The sequence below is a fragment of the Pogona vitticeps genome, chromosome 1, assembly GCF_051106095.1.
Source record: "Pogona vitticeps strain Pit_001003342236 chromosome 1, PviZW2.1, whole genome shotgun sequence".
In the NCBI taxonomy this organism is placed as follows: Eukaryota; Metazoa; Chordata; class Lepidosauria; order Squamata; family Agamidae; genus Pogona; species Pogona vitticeps.
Genome location: NC_135783.1, coordinates 50,108,150 through 50,126,797, shown reverse-complemented (window position 1 = coordinate 50,126,797; position 18,648 = coordinate 50,108,150). Strand labels below are relative to the sequence as shown.

General features: G+C 40.4%; 1 protein-coding gene across 3 annotated transcripts; it reads right to left on the bottom strand.

Annotated features, from left to right (window-relative positions):
- On the bottom strand, window positions 1-14,147 carry LOC110083939 (sulfotransferase 6B1). 3 transcript variants are annotated; one of them, XM_020802854.3, is made up of 7 exons: window positions 13,681-14,147; window positions 9,665-9,777; window positions 8,106-8,195; window positions 6,857-6,983; window positions 4,982-5,076; window positions 2,718-2,874; window positions 1-421 (listed from the first exon to the last, which is right to left on the bottom strand). In XM_020802854.3, exons 1-7 carry the CDS (start codon window positions 13,880-13,882, stop codon window positions 291-293), a joined length of 915 nt encoding a protein of 304 aa, XP_020658513.3. In that variant the 5' UTR covers window positions 13,883-14,147; the 3' UTR covers window positions 1-290. The 3 variants fall into 3 exon arrangements, with proteins under 3 accessions (XP_020658513.3, XP_072848583.2, XP_072848577.2); XM_072992482.2 differs by lacking the exon at window positions 1-421 and adding an exon at window positions 1,160-1,312 and having other exon boundaries at window positions 13,681-14,021; XM_072992476.2 differs by lacking the exon at window positions 1-421 and adding an exon at window positions 1,292-1,558 and having other exon boundaries at window positions 13,681-14,022.
- Window positions 14,148-18,648: the final 4,501 nt, after the last annotated feature.

Sequence of the window (18,648 nt, the reverse complement as noted above, 5' to 3'; positions counted from 1 at the left end):
TATGTCTCTGAGTGATTTATTGATACTCCTAAGTGCCAGTTAGTTAGCTATATACAGTACATGTTAATTTCAAAATTTTTCCCCAGTTAAAATGTGAAGAATTTTGAGTCCATAGATGTTAAAGAAAAACACTAGGATTTGTTAACCTTTAGTGAGGACACTGAGAAAATTAATATTCATCCCCATAACATATGCAGTTTCATTCACAAGTACATAGGTGCCTACACCACTCATAGACTTTATTTTGAAACTGTATATCTGAAGAAGGCCTTTGTCCCATGACTCCAGATTTAGAACTTGCAGTATTTATCATACTTTAACTTTGTACCCAATTTTGTTCCTGCTAAACACTCTTCAAATTTTGCATCCATTTCTTGGCTCTGAGCTTCAGTGAACAAAGTCTTCCAGTCACCCACTACACCTGGACAGAAACAATGAAAAATATATTACTGTATTTGTGTCTCCCTATAGAGAGACTCAACTATTCAGTGTGTTATTTTGGAATGTTATTACTAACATATTCTATTAATGCTTTACAGTTCAGTTCTACAACTCTTTTCAGAAGTAAACCCTGATCACACTGCGTAGCCCATCAGTTTATTTAATTATTTAAAACCAACAACAGTGAGCATACAAATACTAAAAAGGATCAAAGAAATGCCATACAAAAATCATAAGCAACACCAAAACACACTCGGGCAGGCAGTCACTCGGGCAGGGAGAGAATGGTCTCCGCCTGCTTGCAGAAGGACCGCAAGGATGGGGCCAGCCTTGTCTCCGCTTGGGAGAGAGTTCAAGAGCAGGACCGAGGGAAATGTCTGTCCTGATTATCTTAACACTCAACCAGGCTGAGAAAGGGAGGTGTGCTCCTTGAGGTATGTTGATCGGAAGCCCTGTAGGGCTTTATAGGCAAGACCCAACACCATGAATTCTGCTTGGAAGTTCATTGGCGGCCAGTGGAGCTTTTAGGTGGGGATGTAGTATAGCATTCCACGTTGTCACATAATTAATTAGGCACTTAAGTAAGGACGTAATAAGAATATAAGTGTTAGGAGTTTTGTATTAGAGATGGAAACATTAGGGCACAAAACGTGTGTGTGTGTGTGTGTGTGTGTGTGTGTGTGTTTGTGTACATATGTACGTACGTACAGGTTCCACTAGAACAGTTGTCCACCTTGGGTCCCCAGATGCCTGGAAATAAATAGCTTTTTCTCAAGGTCTTTTGCCTGGACATGTCTCTATGGGAGCAGCTGAATGAGTCCCGGTGGTCTGGGAAAGCCAGAGGTGACTCAGATAGATTCTAAGCTCCTCCCTGAAACAAAACACAGCCCGTGTGTGAACAAAGCAAGGAACCGAAAGTTGCACCAATGATAGGAATGTCAAGGGATTTTTGCCACTGCCTGAGTTTATGAAGTGAAATAAATATGCCCAGCAGGTTTGAAAAGACAAACTGATTAGTCAGATAGACACAAACAGTCCATTCTGTGCTTCTGTTTCTGTGCTTGTTGTAGATGTTTATTTTGCATGCAAAAATCAATCTCTCCGATGCTCAACTTCCCTGAGATAGACCAAAACAAAAGAAAAACAAAACTTGTTCTTTTGCAGTGGAGAGGAGGAAAAATATCTCTGTGTGTGTGTGTGTGTGTGTGTGTGTGTGTGTGTGTGTGTGTGTGTGTGTGTGTGTGTGTGTGTGTGTGTGTGTAAAAATGGTAATTTCATTATACTTTAATGGCCTTCCTTTAGTTGTTACTAACTGTAGTAAGTCAGTAAGGTAAAACAACTTGATTAGGGCTATTTGAATCCCTGGAAATTACGGAGGCGTTGACTCCCTAAATCCCTACCAATTCAATGGGCCTACTAAAAAGGATCAAAATGCATTAGATAAATCTAATGCAATTTATTATGCTAAGCAACAGGATTCCAGCCTCTGGATGTCGGGCAGATTATAATTTCTGTATAGTATAAACATGTTTAATTCTGAAATCGACTTTCCTGCCTTGGATCTTATACATAAGCTAAAATGATACACGGTTTTAAAAAATTCCAAACTGAGTAACAATTAAACACAGAACTCTATGTAGAACAGAGTCCTTAAACTGTGCTAATTTTGTCAGTTCTCTAAGTCATAGAAAATAAAAAGGAAAGTTTAGGCTTGGAATTTAATTTGGTGGCATTTTCAGAAGTATATTACGGAGTACTTAAATTATACAAATATGTATCATCTATCAGAATGTAAGTTCCACTATACTCAGTGGAACCTCTGAGTAGACATTACACTAGATGTATCAGTTCTGCATGACTTATGTTGATACATTTCATTGTATGTTTCACTTAGTATACATGACAACTAGTTAAAACTTAATGCTTGGATAGAACGCATGTGCCTCACTTGGCCTGTGTGATATGGGTAAACTTAAAATCAAAATTACTGTATAATTAAATCATGAATGGTGTAAGATCTCCCAGGGCCAAGAGAGTTTTCTAGCAACAAAAGGAAAGAGGTATTTAAGAGCCTTTTAAAGGATTCCCTCTGCACTTGTTTTTCTATGTATGTAATGAAGTGAGGAAGACTGCAGTTGGGTCAAAAATATTGCAATCACAGTGTGTTTCTAACAATATATACTTCCACTAGAGGGCTCCTGTGTTTTTTAAGTTGCTGCATATTCACTTTAGTACTGTATGTCAAAATGATATTGTTTCTCTGAATAATATAGTACCTTTCCTGAAAATGATGGGAGCAAATGCACCAATTTTTTCAGGGGCTTCACTTTTCATTGTTTGGAAGGTAGCTTTTTCTGCAATAGACTGGATCTTCTCTTCAGGCAGAGGAAATTCATAAAAATCAGCAATTTGTTTGACTCCTTCATGAAGATTCTGCAAATAGTAACACAGAAATGTTAATAATTACTCCATACATGTATCTAGTACTTTGAGTGGGTTTTTATGTTACAGTTTCTCCCAAGTGTCATGGATAGAGCAGGCCAGGAACTTGAATAAATATATTCATGGATGTGTATACTTGTCGACATTAAATATGTGCATCTCATATGGAAAAATAAGTAGGTACATGAAGGTAAGTGGAGAGTTTAGCTTTGTGTGGGCATCTCTGGTTGTTGGGCTGCAGTTCCCATCATTCCTTGTTTTTCATGTACTGACACGACTTCTTATTCTAATACTTGCTTTTCAGTGTTTCACTACAAGGAAACAAAGCGTACTCCCCTGTAATTTTTCTGCTGGTAGTGAGTTAATGGATACTTGACTGCAGAGCTAGAAGTTAGGAGCTTGATTCCCGTGTGTCTCCAGAAACAAGAACCAGCCTGCATAGCCTTGGGCAAGCTGCACTTTCCCAGGATGCTCCTAAAAGGACAGAATCATAGACTGTTTCTCACTACTCTATAATAGAGATGGGGTTATTCGTATTTGTATATGAATACGAATATCCCTGCACAGGTGGCACTAATGAGGGTCCAGCCCCATGGAGCTGGACAGTCCACTCACTGATCCACCGCTGCTGCAGATGCCACGATTCTTCCAATGGCTGTGCAGATCGCAATCTGTGAGCCACTCTTCAATCTTGCAGCAACGCTTGTCCTCGCGCCTCCTGCCAGGAGTGGCTAGCCGATTGCGATTTCCAGAGCCATTGGAAGAACTGCGGTGTCCACAGCAGTGGTGGATCGGTGAGTGGACCGGACCGTCCAGCCCCATGGGGCTGGACCCTTGTTATCGTCACCTTTGCGGGGATATTCATATCCATATATGAATACAAATACCCCCATCTCTACTCTGTAACTAGGAAACTGTGAAAAGAGTCACTATAAGTCAAATTTGACTTGGTGGCTCTTAAGTACTGTCATTAGTAACAATATACTGTGTTAATAACGGGCACCACAACCAATTATTTGCATGATCAGATCAATAATGATGGTAACAGCAACCTGGTGTGGAAAAGTAATTAGCAGCACAACAAATGCCTTTTAGTATGTAATATTCTGAACTCTGTTCCAAGTGTATAGTCAGATGTTGTGAATGGAGGATAGATATATGGGATTTAAAGAAGATGAATCTTATTCACAGAAAAGGTTAGGTGCAAGGCATCTGCATCTAACTTTCCATTTGTTATTCAAACTTAAATTTACAGAAAAACAAATATTTTCATTTATCATTTATTAGAAATTCTTTAATCTTCAGTCTGTCATGCTAAATTCACACTTCTTTAAAAAAAAACTCTCCTCAGTTTAAAAATATATGAAATAATTGGTAGAGCTGGCAGAATTTCACACACCACACCTGCTAAGTTTGTATTTACTCAAAGTCCCATCTTAATTCATTTAAGAATGAATTCCTAGGGATGAGGGCAGCCTGTATACAAAAACCAACCTTAGGTTCAGTCAAACACCAACCTTACCATCTTTGGTTACCAAATTAAAATGACTGCCAACAGGTGCTAATTTGCTTCCTGAAATTCAAAAATCAGTGATTTTGCAAAGACATAATCTCATTTGCACATTTTTAGGTCTTGAATACTAATTTTTAGTATTGGTTTACAGTTGTACACCAGCAATGCCAGTGCTGCTGCTGCTAATGATGATGATGCCAAAATACTGGAACAATCAGAAACACTGTCAAACAAATTCACATTCAAATCACATTGTGTCAGAAGACCAGGAGTGAAAAAGCTTGGCTAACTTTCCATAGTGTCCCTTCAAGCTCTGCCGTTCTAAGATGATGGTGATAATGATGATTATTTCATGGGGAAGGATTTCCAAATTTTGGGGGAAAGAGATTCAGTCTCTTCAAGAGATTCTAGTAGCAGAAAGGGAGGACAGAGACAGAGATCAGAAAAAGTGATGTCGTTTCACAGGCCTGAGTAAGAACTCGCTTTGAATCGCACTTTAATGATAGACAGAAAATTCATTCTCTATAGCAAGTATCAGAAAAATGAGTGTGTTAACACCAACTCTCCGTTTCTGAAAATGCTTACTTCTTTCAGCTCTTCAAATGTCATGATCTTGACGTTGACTTCATCCATATGTTTGTCCCAAACAAGAGCATGATCAAAGTAAGATTTCCAACCAACTGAAATGAAAGGCAAATAGAATACATCAAATACAGGCATAAAATAATGACACCAGTTTCAATTTAAGAATAGCACTTTGCCAATGATATATAGTAGGACATAGCTGTTTCTGTCTGTTTTCACCCCTGGGGCTGAATCCATCTTACTGCATTTTTCGCTCCATAAGACACATCTGACTATAAGATGCACCTAATTTTTAGAGGAGGAAAACAGGAAAAAAATATTCCGAACCAAATAGTGTAATAAAATATTTAATAAACTATAAAAATTAAGAACCATCACCACTGTCATTAACAATTGGAGAGACTTAAAGGTTTGAGTACTCTAGTTTTCTGGAAACTATCTGCCTCATTGCCTGCATGAAAAGGAAGCTTGCCTGGACACCCGTTCCGCTGCCTTCTGCTCTGCTCTGCTTTCCTGGCTGGCAGTGGCTGCTGCTTGGCCCCCATACAACCTGAGGGCTTCAACAGCAGACCCTCTTTGGGAAGGGGTGGGCTGAGATGGGGAAGACCCCACATTACTGGTGCAAAGGCAGAGAGGCTCCCCTAATGCTCCAGCTGCTGCTGCCACCACTGCCTCTCCTCCTCTACCACCTCCAAAGTGCCAAATGCCAGCATCCGCTGCAAGAAACCTCACCAGCCGTTCCTTGCTCCAGGCAACACCAGCTCTGGCTGAGGCTCAGGAGGCTCCCCACGGTGGTGTCCCCTGCCACCACTGTGCCCAATTGCTTTCCCCTGAGGCGGTCCACAGTAGCAAGCACGGCACCAGGAGCAAGACCCACACATGACTCCCAGCTCCTGGGCCCTGCATGTGGCACCCGCCAGGCTGCCCAGGGAAGTGGCCACCTCCTCCTGCTCCTGTTCCTCCTTCTCCTCCTCCCGCAGCTGCAGCCGCCATCTTTAAAAACCAAGAGGAGTCTTCAGGGGGCCGGGCCACCACAATAACAAGCCCAGCATTGTTGGAGTTGGAGTCTCTCTACGGGTGCCTTTTCACTGAGAGGAGTAAAATGGCAGGCGGAAAAGAGATTGCAATTCCTATGGGGTCACATGGCCCAGAAACAACTCGCTGCCGACTCTTTGCACTGTGGGAAGAAGAGTCCTCTTTGGGGCAAGGCTCCCGTGATTCAAAGCAGCACTCCCCAACTTTTTTAGGACCGTGGACCGGCTGAACCTCTGAGGAAGGCAGGGTACCCCCCCTGCACTTGCGCAGGAGTTCGCAGGTGCATGTGTGAAGGGGTGGGGGAGCGCTCACACCAGCAGCTGTGTTTTACAGTATTCACTCCATAAAATGCACACACTTTTCTCCCTACTTTTTTGGGGGGAAGTGCATCTTACGGAACCAAAAATACAATAGTTATGCTTAGACACTTCAGCAAAGTCTCAGGTGAGTAAACTCAGAAGCAAGACCTGTTTAAAGTAATCAGATTTACTACCATATAAGCATGTATAGAATCAGAAGGTTTGCAACCTAAAGAATCAGTGGCTGAAATCCTGTTGCTTAGCATAAGGAGTTGCTACTAGCACAGACCCATTGAATCAGTGACACTTACACAGGATGTGATTCACCAAATCTCCATTGATTCAATGAACCTACTCTAGTTGTGACTTACTGTGCTAATCAAGAGAATTTCAGCCAATAAGGATTAATTTAGTCATTACAACATATAAATCCACACTAAGCATGGCTAACTCTGGATTCTATCTGATGTGGGCAGTGCAGACCAGATAGGCGGGGTATAAATGAAATAAATAAATAACAATAAATAAATATCTCACCTACCTTCACCACTCATAAACTTTTGAAAGAAGTCATCCCAGGAGCTGGTAGTTGGAAGCAAAGGGTTTTTGTTGTAAAAATGGTAGTAAGATACAGCAGCATCTTTGGGATTTCGAAATATCACCAGAATCTATTAAAATAATGACAAGAGATATATTTGATGTTGTGGATTAAAGCAACTATTGACATCCAGTGACATGAGTTATTTATATGCTAAAATTCTCACACTACTGTAAACTACAGTGGAAATATCAGAAAAAAGCCATGTGGTCTCCAAAACAATACAAATGCAAAAGCACCTGATACCTTTATTAGATCATTAAAACAATCAAACAGGAAACAACGAGCTTTCAGTGATAATTCAACTTCCACACACTGTGGATCAAGTTCGTGAGGGTTGTTCCAAGAAATATATGTTTTTGTTAAAGTCCCAAAGTTTCATGGCTGTTGTTCAGGCCAGGTTAGCTTATTAGAAGGCTATGGATGCAGTCTGCAAAAAGCTTTTGGGAGGGAGGTTGTATCTGGAATTTATCACTCACCTCTTTAAACAAATGGCTGCCAAGTACTCTGCATCCTCCTAATCTCCCCCTTTTGAAACTCAAACAATGTCTTATTTGGCTAGGGAAAACAAGGTAACACAGAAGCATGGCAAGCCTCCATCAGAGTTGGGATTAAAATTTAGTTCAACCACTAAGAACAGCCAATTTTAGTAAAATTAAAACCAAATTAATAGTTTTACGAGGTAGATGCTTTCCTCAGCACACAGCAGTGTCTGGTGTCAAGAGTGTTCAGTCCACTGGTCTATTAAAAATCAGTGAGACCTGTATCCCCACATATCCTACTGAAAGGTGAGGAAGGGAAAAGAAAGGCAGGAATCTCACTGGAGCAGATTTGTTTCTTCCCAACATTTCCTACTGGGGAGGCTTTGGGATCAGTTTTATTTCCTGTTCAGGAGCCTTATTGTCATATTTGAGTCTGAAAAGGAAATTTCCAGCTGATGTTTGGAAATACGTTGTGAAGAAGAATGCAAGAAAGCAAGAAAATCCACTATATCCTGTGATCTGGCTAATGTGAAACAACTGGCTAGAGTAGAATCACCTTACCTGGGACAGAACTTCCAGGGAAAGGAAATGACAGCATGGAGTTACACAGAGGATACCATAGACCCACCATTTGTTTACTGATAACAAAAGGTCTATTATTTACTACTTAAAGACAAGCAATATCAGTTGCAAAGAAGGTAGCCACTTACCTTTACTTGATTCTCAATAAAAGATTTGGGGATGTTATCATAATGGAGATGAGTTGAAAAAATCCGTGGAGAAGGCTGGTCTTTAATTTGCTGGAATGAAAATGAAGTCAAATGTAGACTACTGCTCTATAAATTGTTCGTAACCAATTACTTCCCTCAGATGAGTTAGTTTGCATCATATGTGTGCAAAGTCACACATGTGCCTGACAAACACAATGATCTAGGCTTATTTTAAACAAGTGGAATTGGTGGGCCAAAGAACTAGGATGGTGGACTGATTATGGACATCAGAGCCCTCAAGGCACATAGCTTAATGCTTGGGTTCCTCCTCATTGGTATGAAACCCTTGCTCATGGAGCCTTTCTCAGAGTGACAGTACATATTAAACAAAGCAGGCAAGGTGATACAACATGCCTTCAAAATGGCCAAAATACAGACCACACATGTACAAAAAGCCATCATAGTACGCTACTGCTAATGAATCCGTATATTCCATATAATCCATATATTTTGCTTGCATTTTATCAAATTCTGACTTTGAAGTGTTGGTATCTGGGCACTAGAAGACAACTATATTCAAATGTTTCCACTTTGGTGAACTGAATCACCATTTTTAAATGTCATTGTTTTCTCAGCATTGAAAGTACTGTACTATGGTTTCTCTTAGATATTTAGGAATTAGTGAATAGCACTGCTTTTATCACAAAAAGGAGCACAGATACTGCTGAAGCAAGAGATGACACATGTATATAGTTGCTGAATTTTGACTCAGGTCTTACATTTTTGTGGGACACCCGTGGGTTACTAATGTCCACATGAAGGTTCCCTGTCCGTAACCTTGCGTGTATTGCTGCATTCCCTTTAATGGAGAGAAAGTTCTATGTATGCACTTCTTTTTGGCATATAGCAGCTCCTTGTGTTGTTCCATGCATGAATAAGGTGCCAATGTGGAAGTAAATTCTACTGAAATCTATGGAGATTCTAAGTAAAGCATTTAGGATCGAAAGACAAAAATATTTGCTTGGATACCAGATCTACTTAAAAATATTCTAGTGCTGGGGTGAAGGTTCAAGAAATCTAGCACTATGTTAGACAGTAACAGTATAGGAATACAAATATGTATACAATATAATGTGATGATGCATACGTGCAGTTTTACAGGATGAACCACCAGAGAGACAAATATATGTCTGAGATCAAAACAAGTTTGAACTCTCTCGAGAAGCAAAAATGATGAAATGGAGACTGTCTCACTTTGGGCATATAATAAGAAAAGAAGATTCACAGGGAAAAGACAGTATTACTAGGAAAGGTAGAAGGCAACTGGTAATGCGGAAGACCGAGTATGAGATTGATGGATTTCATTAAAAAAAAGCCCTAGCCTTGAGTTTGCACGGGCCAAGCAGGTTTGTTAAGGACAGGGCGTTTTAGAAGTCACCCATTCAAAGAGTCTGTACAGATGGGATGCAACTTAGAAGCACGTAACACTAACAACAACCATCGTAAACTAAACATAGAAATATGAGCATTCAATAAACAAACATTACATTCATTCTGACCTGAAATTTTTCTGGAGCTCCAAACTCTAGCATTGGGATAGTCAGTGGCATTTGAAAATCCTCATAATGTGCAGCTAAGATGTCATTTAAAATCTGTAGTGCCCAGTTGGTACCTGCAACATAAATGTCACCAATTTTGAGGCATTTAACAGCAACCTTCCCCCAAATGGTTGAAACCAACTCTCAACTCACCTTAAGAAACATGCCTGGCAAATCATCTCTGCCAGGACCATCTTGGGATGTTCATTCATAATTTTTCTAGCTGAGCTTGAGGAAATGAATTTTATTCACGAAGGCTTGTGTTTAATGTTTGATTTTTCTGTGCACTAAGTAGAGGTATCACTTCTTTTACTTTTGGATTGCAACATAAAAGTAAACGAGTCCCATGTGGATTTCAGGAACATCAGCTGTCTGAAGACAAGAGGCCACTTCTGTTCACTACAGTCAGTGGAGAGGATGCACGCCAGTCTCTCTGCAGGTCTTTAGCCATGGGCTGATAAGGTATCTTGCACTTACTTGCCAAACGTGTAACTACCATCTGGTTCAGAGGTCATGCCAAACTATTTGACCATTTCCTAAATGAGTAGGGGGGAGGGAGTCTTGGGATTGTGAGGTACAGAATGGAAACAACTAAGGAGCAAACCAGGAATTTGTGCTTTCCCTGTAAATCCTGGATGGGCTTTTCTAAAGCCATTGGATGCAATGGCAAATGAAACTTTGGGTCAAACCAAGTTTGGAGGGATGGACTGTAAAGGGAGGAGTGAGTGGGAGAGGATGCCAATGATAGGCTCTTGCTTGCCACCCTCATGCCATCTGAATCCAACCCCATTGTCCCAAATTGCCAATGAAGTTGTGACAAAGTAAATGAGCCCCATAATACCTGTAAGAGCCAACTGATGCCCTCTGGTCAACCTACTCCCAAGTTCTCCCACTGGCCAATGGAAGGTGGGCAGGGAGAAATCCTTCCCCTTGGGCCAAGAGGAAGCCCACACTGAAGGAATCCCCTTGTGATTACCCACATCCTCCCACATGCCATGTTCTGGTCCCTTCTTGACTTCCTGCCAGCCTGGGGCTGCCACCTCTGGCAATAACTGGGGTGCCCCAAGTAAGTCTGACTCCCCATATACTGTATGCAGAAGAGTTTATCCCAGATGTACTTCCAGAAGCTAAAGTAAAAAAAAATAGTAACAATCAAAGGTGTGTTTGAGGGAAAGCAATACAAACTCAGACTGTTCTCCATAAATTAATACTCCAATATAGCTCCAAAACTGGCACATAACTCCAGATGTCCCACATAAACTCTGCAACATCACCACAATGTTGGAGGGGTTGTAAGGCAGTTGGGTCTTTTCAGCACCTTCGGTGGGCATGTAGCAAGTTGGATATTTCTGGGACGAGGTTTAAGGTTAAATTCTTTATCTCCTTCTGGTCTCAATGAAGCGATAGACTATATTCCCTTGCTGTAGTTTCATATTATTTCCCTCAGATACTTTTTCGAAAGCTAATTAGCCAAGGAAGGCTAACACTCTAGTTCGACCTTGTGCAGTCCTTTGTTATAAAACTGTTCTTCTTTTGCCACCATGGCACCATTTATCCGAAAAGGAGTGAGAGATTGTCCACAATAATATCCTCAGAGACAGATTCTACATAAGCATAACATCAGCGATATGTAACCTAACTTCTCAAGTTTACTTATAAGGAATTGTTACTCTTCCTGTAAATCATTTTTAATACTTAATGTAAACTATGATGTGGTGGCGCTGCAGATTAAACCGCAGAAGCCTCTGTGCTGCAAGGTCAAAAGACCAGCAGTCATAAGATCAAATCCACATGACGGAGTGGGCCCCCATCACTTGTCCCAGCTCCTGCCAACCTAGCAGTTCGAAAGCATGTAAAAATGCAAGTAGATAAATAGGTACTACTTTGGTGGAAAGGTAACAGTGTTCCATGTCTAGTCGCGCTGGCCACATGACCATGGAAACTGTCTACAGACAAACGCTGGCTCTATGGTTTGGAGACGGGGATGAGCACCGCACCCTAGAGTCAGACATGACTGGACTAAATGTCAAGTGGAACCTTTACCTTTACTAAACTATGACAATTATATTAATGTATTTATGCTAGCAAAAAATGTTTTTTTAAAAATGTCTTATATGTTGTCCCAGTCAAATGAATAGCTCATATATGTGCTCTTTCTGTTTTATTTATTATATTATAGCCCCTGAAGAAGGCTAAAAGTCCAATAGCCGAAATGCATTGGGCTTATCTTTGAATAAAGTATTGATACCCTTTTTTACATCCTGGGACCACTGTCTCTCTTTGCTTGACAACCACATAAACTCTGCAACATCATCACAATGTTGGAGGGTTGTAAGGCAGTTGGGTATTTTCAGCACCTATGGTGGGCGTGTAGCAAGTTGGATGGTTTTGGGACCAGGTATTTAACAAAATTAGGTTAATCACTGTTAACAAACCTCCAGAACACGCACCACTTACAATCTTTGCTGGCATCAATAAGGCTGTCTGATATAGACCTATAATATGCCCTCTCTTGGCAGCTGCAGGGCAAACTATAAACCTTCAAAAGACCTGCAAGGAGTCTCAGTTAGAGTATGGTCTTCCAAAATATGACAGGTAGCAGTCCAGGGAAAAATAACAAAGTTACCCACAGCAAGTGGGAAGAACCATGTTGATTTATTTCTCAAGGATCAGTATTGTTTATACAGTAAATGATGTTAACAGAATTGGGCTCCCCAAAGCATACTGTATAGGTATTATTGGTCCATGAAATACTATTAACGACTGGGAAGATTCCCCCATCAGCGGCTATAGCTATTTTGGTTTTAGCTGTAAGTTTTTAAAGTTCTCACCAAGTGAGTAGGATTCAGGTGAAGAGGGTAGGGGAGGGAAATAATGCAGTAAAAATACTAATAAAGGGGTACATGTATGAATGTGTGTGTGTGTGTGTGTGTGTGTGTGTGTGTGTGTGTGTGTGTGTGTGTGTGTGTGTGTATTATTATGGAATTATACATGGAAAAAAAACAAGATAAATTATTGGGGAGTTGGAAATGGTGACATCCTCTCATAAGAAGAATTCCAAAATGCAGGCAGATGGATTGATCCATAGCCATACATGTAGGCAAGGTGAATTAATTACAGTGGACCCTTGACTTACAGACAGCTTGACTTACAGACTTTTTGAGTTACAGACTTCTCTGGCCGCAAAATTTAGGTTTGACTTGCAGCCGGAGAATCGACTTACAGACCAGAAGAAAAACAAAATGGAACAAAAACGGCCTGTTATGGGATTAATCGGTTTTCAATGCACTGTAGGTCAATGGAGACTTGACCTACAGACTTTTTGACTTGAGAACCGCCTTCCAATATGGATTAAGTTCTCAAGTCAAGACCCCACTGTACCCATTCAAAACCAAAACCATCCTCAAATACTTTATCTTATAAAAGGAATAGCTTGCAACATTGTACTGTTCTTGAGAAAACACATTCCTCTAGAGACAATACAGCAGCTATTATGAGGACTGGAGCTAAGTTCAGAGCAAACAGGGAAGCTTCTAAAGGATGGCAGATGATATCATAGTCCCTCCTATTCCAAAAAACCAAAGGCTTCAACCCTGTCAACTGTGGCCAGTATACCACCACCTCCTCCACAGGGACTGTTTGACAGATGCCCTGGCCTCCCTCCCACATTTTGATGGTTTTCTGGGGTTTATTTGTCTGTTTTTCTCAAGGTATTGAGAAGGGCAGTGCCAGGGATGGACTCTGAACAGATATTGGATCAAATCAACAACCAGTCAAATAGATAGAGTTTGGATACATTACTTTAATTTGGACGGCATTTCCCAGAATCCCTCAGCCGCCATGACCACAGGCTCAGGGGTTCTGGAGACTGAAACCCAAAACCACAAACAAATCCCACAACCTTTTCTGTCTTCTGAACTGATACTAAAATCATTTCCCTTTTAAAATCATTTTCAAAAGAAGGGAGGGAGACTCACCACACTTTGGGTAAGTTGCTACCAGCATGTCCTCCTTCCTCGCCTCCATGCCTTCCAGAGCTTCAAAGGTTTTGGCACTGCAGAGGCGGCTCGGATACAGGACACCTCTGTAAGTAAACATCAGCTCCTCATTCTTGCTGTCTTGATTTTCAGCAAGCATCTTGTTTATTTCCTCCAAAAATTTACTCCTTTCTATAGCCATGGTTTCCTCTGGCTGGCTGTCTTCTCCTGGGCCCCTTTAAAAGGGACAGATTGCAGTTCTGTGTGAGTAAAGTATTGCACGGTCTGGTGTTCCCTCCCCCTTTTTCTTGCTCAATAAAGGATTTTTCAGAGAAGGAAGCAATGCTGACTTACAAGAATTCGCACGCTAGCTAGCAACCAGTGTGCGCTTTGACTTGTAATAATATATGGCTTCATCACTTCTACCAACAAGTATTGCTTAATCTTTAACTGGCAGGATGGAGCATACAGTGCACAGACTGAAACTATACAGATTAGAAACACTCCAGGCCTCATCTGGGAATAATAATAGTACACCGAAGCACTTCCTGATTTAGTATTCTTGGACAACTCGGTAACATGAGCTTTTTGGCTTTAAAAATTCAGGATATTTATTTGCTCTGGACCTTGAATAAAACTCAGTGCAGGTCATACAGTAAAATTAATCTTTTACAGAAGAATTTTATGTACATTTCTTGTACGCACATTTCACATATTTCTTATGTTAATATTTAACTTATTATGTTTATGTGCGATTTTTTTAAAAAAAGGCTGGCAAAAAGAGAAATATCAGGGCACATCCATACGGGGGGGAAGCTGGAGTGTTTTAGTTACTGTTTTGGATGATAACTCCTGCAGTCTCACATCCAATATGACAATTATTGTGCTGGACAGAGAATTTATGGAATTCATAAAGAAATGAATGAAGAAATAAATAATTAACTTCTCTAACCTCTGCAGTAAACCAAAATGTTGGCAATATTTTACTTGCTGATACAACAGCATCTGTGATGTATCCTGTTCTCCTTCCAGGAAGACAATCTCTGCTCAACATTTTATTTGGTACCAAAGGAGAAAGGACAAGCTAGAGGAGAGTCTGGGGAAAAAGCAAATCCAGGCCAAATCATAATGGCACCGTCAATTCCAAACAAGAGGCAAAATCCTGTTGTATAAATATAGGCCAGTGATCCAGAAGTGAGTTTTGACTATTAAAGGCCTTCTCCTCCTCTCTCCCTGATCTCACTGCCTCATTGTCCCAAGGCTCCCAAAAGTTTGCCATGAAAAAAAAAGGCTCCAGGACAGAATTTTCACCACACAAATTTGAGCAGATGTAGTGAGGATGAAGGCAAAGAAGGTGGACACAGGGTCTACCATCTCCTGTGAACTGGAGTATGGAGAAGAACGGTGGAAACTTCCCTGTCTGAAACAGAATCAATTTCAGGGGCACTTGACCTGGCAGAAATATTAAAGGAAAATAAAGTTACATCCTTCAGTTATGCCAAAGTTACAATGCTTGGCAACACCAAAAGCTGCCACACCATGAGGCCCATGGGCATTTATCCCATATCTATCTGCTTCAATGGTGTCAGGCATGCTGCATATGGCATACAGTTGCAAGGAAGGTAGCCACTTATCTTCGCCTTATTCTCAAAAAAAAAAAAAAAAAAAGATTTGGGAATGTTTTCATAATGGATATGAGTTGTAAAAACCCCTTGGAGAAGGCTGTTCTTTCAACTTCTACAATGAAAATTGGATAAAACATGTGACCTAAAAATCAATAAACAAATGTCCTCCTTCAGCCATTTGCAAAATGTATGCCTCACAAACCCTGAAATCAGCGAAGGGGGGAGTTTATAAAAATGTAGTGGGCACACAACAGACTATGAAGTTTTTAAAAAAAACCAGAAAATTCACTAGTAAATTCTACTGAAATCCAAATTTAAGATTGAATGTTGACTTATTCTTGCTTTCCTCTCATGGTGTACAGAATACCTGTGTTTATTTGACAATATTGTAAAATTAGGACAAATGTTCAAGAAGTGATAAGTGTTTCAAAACAGTTTGATATCAATATAAATGCACAATATAGTACAGTATAATGTTATATATTGTACATACCTAAATAATGACTGAAATCCTGCCGTAGTTTTGTGTGCATAAAAAAAATAAGGTCAGTAGCAACAGCAAATAATTGTTCATTAAAGGCAATTTTAGGGTCAACACAACTAGTACACAATGCAACAGTCTCTTATGTACCCTGAAATCACTAAAGGAATCTTTTAATCATCAGGGGTTTGCTATTGCTGATGTGGAACTGTGCAAGAAGATTGCAGACATTGTATAATCCTATGATTTACAGTGTTTTTTACAACGTGGAGCACTGTAAAATAGTCAAAAGGAAACACCCTTCATGGATGTAGCCACATTCATCTGTTTCTATTATACCTCCTGAAGCAATGAGGGAGGAAGTGGGGGCAGTGGGAAGGCAACAGGTGGGCATCTGTTTTGCCGAAGCAAAATAAAGCATCAAAGGGAAAAACGTTAAGCATTTCATTTTGCTTCAGCCAAACACAATGCCCAAATTGGGTCATAAACCGAACCACAAATCAGCTCAATCTATCAGTTTTTCTCATTTATAGTTCAGTTCATGCCCGTCTCTACTCCAGACCCCTGGTTCCACAGCCAGGTGCTCCAACTCACTGAGTTATCCAGCCCACAGTTTCCTGGCAATCAGTCCCATTGCACTTGACTGCACATAATCCCCAGCAAGCATGAGGAAGACTGTTAAGTCAGCTCATCCAAACACACTTCCCTACAGTTCAAGCAAACACCGCTGAGATCAATCGTAGAAATAGCAAGGAGACATCCAAAGGAGACCATCCACACAGCTAACAATCAATGGGGCAAACACTCCACAGAGGTAGGGGTTGTTTTTTTTTTTTTTAATGCTTTGCACGTTCATCCAGCGAGTCCCTGCTGGGTGGAGAATAATCCACCTAAGTCTCCAAGCAAAAATACACCCTTTGTCATGCAACAAAGGAAAGAAGGGGTCATGCCCTGAGAGTTCTTCATGTCAGAAACAGGCCAGAGAAGGGTTACAATAAAGGGGGATAAAGGAAAGGCAGCCCCAGCCCCAGAACAGAAACAAGGCAAGGCCTTGCTGTCCCATTAAGCTGACACCGAGGAGGAGGATTTGCTCTAGAGAATAATACAGACAGGGAGGAGAGAAGAGGGGCACCCATACAAAGCACAGAACAAATACAGGCTGCACACAATACGGCATGAATTTGTGCTTGCACTAGTGTCTGTGTGTACATGTTTCCAATTACAGTACTTTAATCCAAGAATTTCCCCTGAAGTGATCTGACAGATTAAGCTGTTTGCCTTTAAGGGGAACTGTAACAATGTCTTAAAAAGAGTAATGTAATAAAGAAAATGCACACTGGGAAAATCTTTTTGAGTTGCTATTTATTAATCCTCCTAAAGTTTATTGATATTCTAGCCAGAATCATTTTGTGGATATATGCTGGCTATGGGTGAAGTATATGGGTTATATTACTGGCACACTGTAACTGTCATCCCCTAACAAACTATTTTATTTTGAGAGATTTTTAGATGTCAGCTTTCAATAGAACCCACAGAATGGCTTCCCGAGTTTTAGAACGGAATAAAACCAACTCACAAAATACTAACAAAAAAAACTGCAGAAGTATATTAACAATTGAACTGTAGGACTTAAGGTCCAAATCAACAAACACACATAAGATCATATGTAGTGTAGAAAGATCTTTCTCTCTTTTAAACCTTGGATCCCCTATGGGGTGAAAGGGGGCAAATAAATAAATGTAAACATGCTTTCCCTAGCTTTTTTCTTTCTGGCTTGTGAAATAAATTCATCTGATAATGCACAACTGAAATAATAGCCTGTTTCTTTCTTTTTTGTGTGCAAAATGTACTGAATGATTATTAACTCCTAAAATAAGAGGTGGGTAAGTCTCAAGACCTCCGAGGAAAGCCTGGCAGCCTTACCATCCAATTTGCTACAAATCTGAGAACAGACAGTGATTATTTAATGGTAAGAGACAGTAACTCTGTGGCTTCAATCATATATAAGACCAATTAAGTTGGCATTTATTTCACAGTAAACCTGCACAGAATTTAATTGTAATATGCTTACACTTAACTTCTTGTAAGAAAGACTGCAAGGCTCGTATGAGGAAAAAAGATGACTGATTCTAACATCCTGCAGAGGGAAGAAAGCCCTAACAAAATACAGGGGAAGATCTCAGAGACAGAAAGAAAAAGTGGACTTATACAGAAAAGTGTCTAGCAATAGAGAGGAAGGCAAATCTGTGCCAGGTGGCTAGCAGAAATGAAATTCAAACTCTGGATGTGAGAATTGTAAAGTTACTTTTTTAGATTACAGCTCCCAGAACACCCCATCCAGGATTGCTGCCTAGGAAATTGTCATTATTGGTGTTGTTCAAAAAACAGAATAACCTTCCAGGCTCTGGAACGGAAATGACACATTGGCGACCTCATGCAAGCAATGACTTTCTTGCTAAGGAAGAAAGGTATGATAATATCAACCAGTATAATGCAGATCCAGCTCTGTATCCATAGCAGGAATCAGTGATTTCCAAAACATGAGTGTGAAAGAAAAAAACTATTCTACCAACATCCTGCAAAGTTCAGACCATATAGAGCAAAGCTGGGCAAAACAACTCGATGGAGATAATGCCTTTTTCCCTCCACTGTCACTACGACCCCTCTTCTCAAGTAAGTGTTAATGACATTGCTGCCCATGTGGTGAAGCTTCTTCAAATTCTTTTAACCAGTCATGAAGATCAAGGATTGGACACAATGTTCTCTGAAATGGGATGAAACACATAATACTAGCAAATGGTCCTGCTTCTGGTTTCTCTAGAAGGAAAAAAACTTCGGCACACAAAAAAGTAACAACAACAA

Excerpts from the sequence above, each read along its gene's own strand:
- LOC110083939 (XM_020802854.3), bottom strand. The coding sequence starts at position 13,882 with ATGGCTATAGAAAGGAGTAAATTTTTGGAGGAAATAAACAAGATGCTT. Across the intron at positions 9,778-13,680 it reads AGCAACTTACCCAAAGTGTG|GTACCAACTGGGCACTACAG; the intron begins GTGAGTCTCCCT and ends TTTATGTTGCAG. Across the intron at positions 6,984-8,105 it reads TTATTGAGAATCAAGTAAAG|ATTCTGGTGATATTTCGAAA; the intron begins GTAAGTGGCTAC and ends TTATTTTAATAG.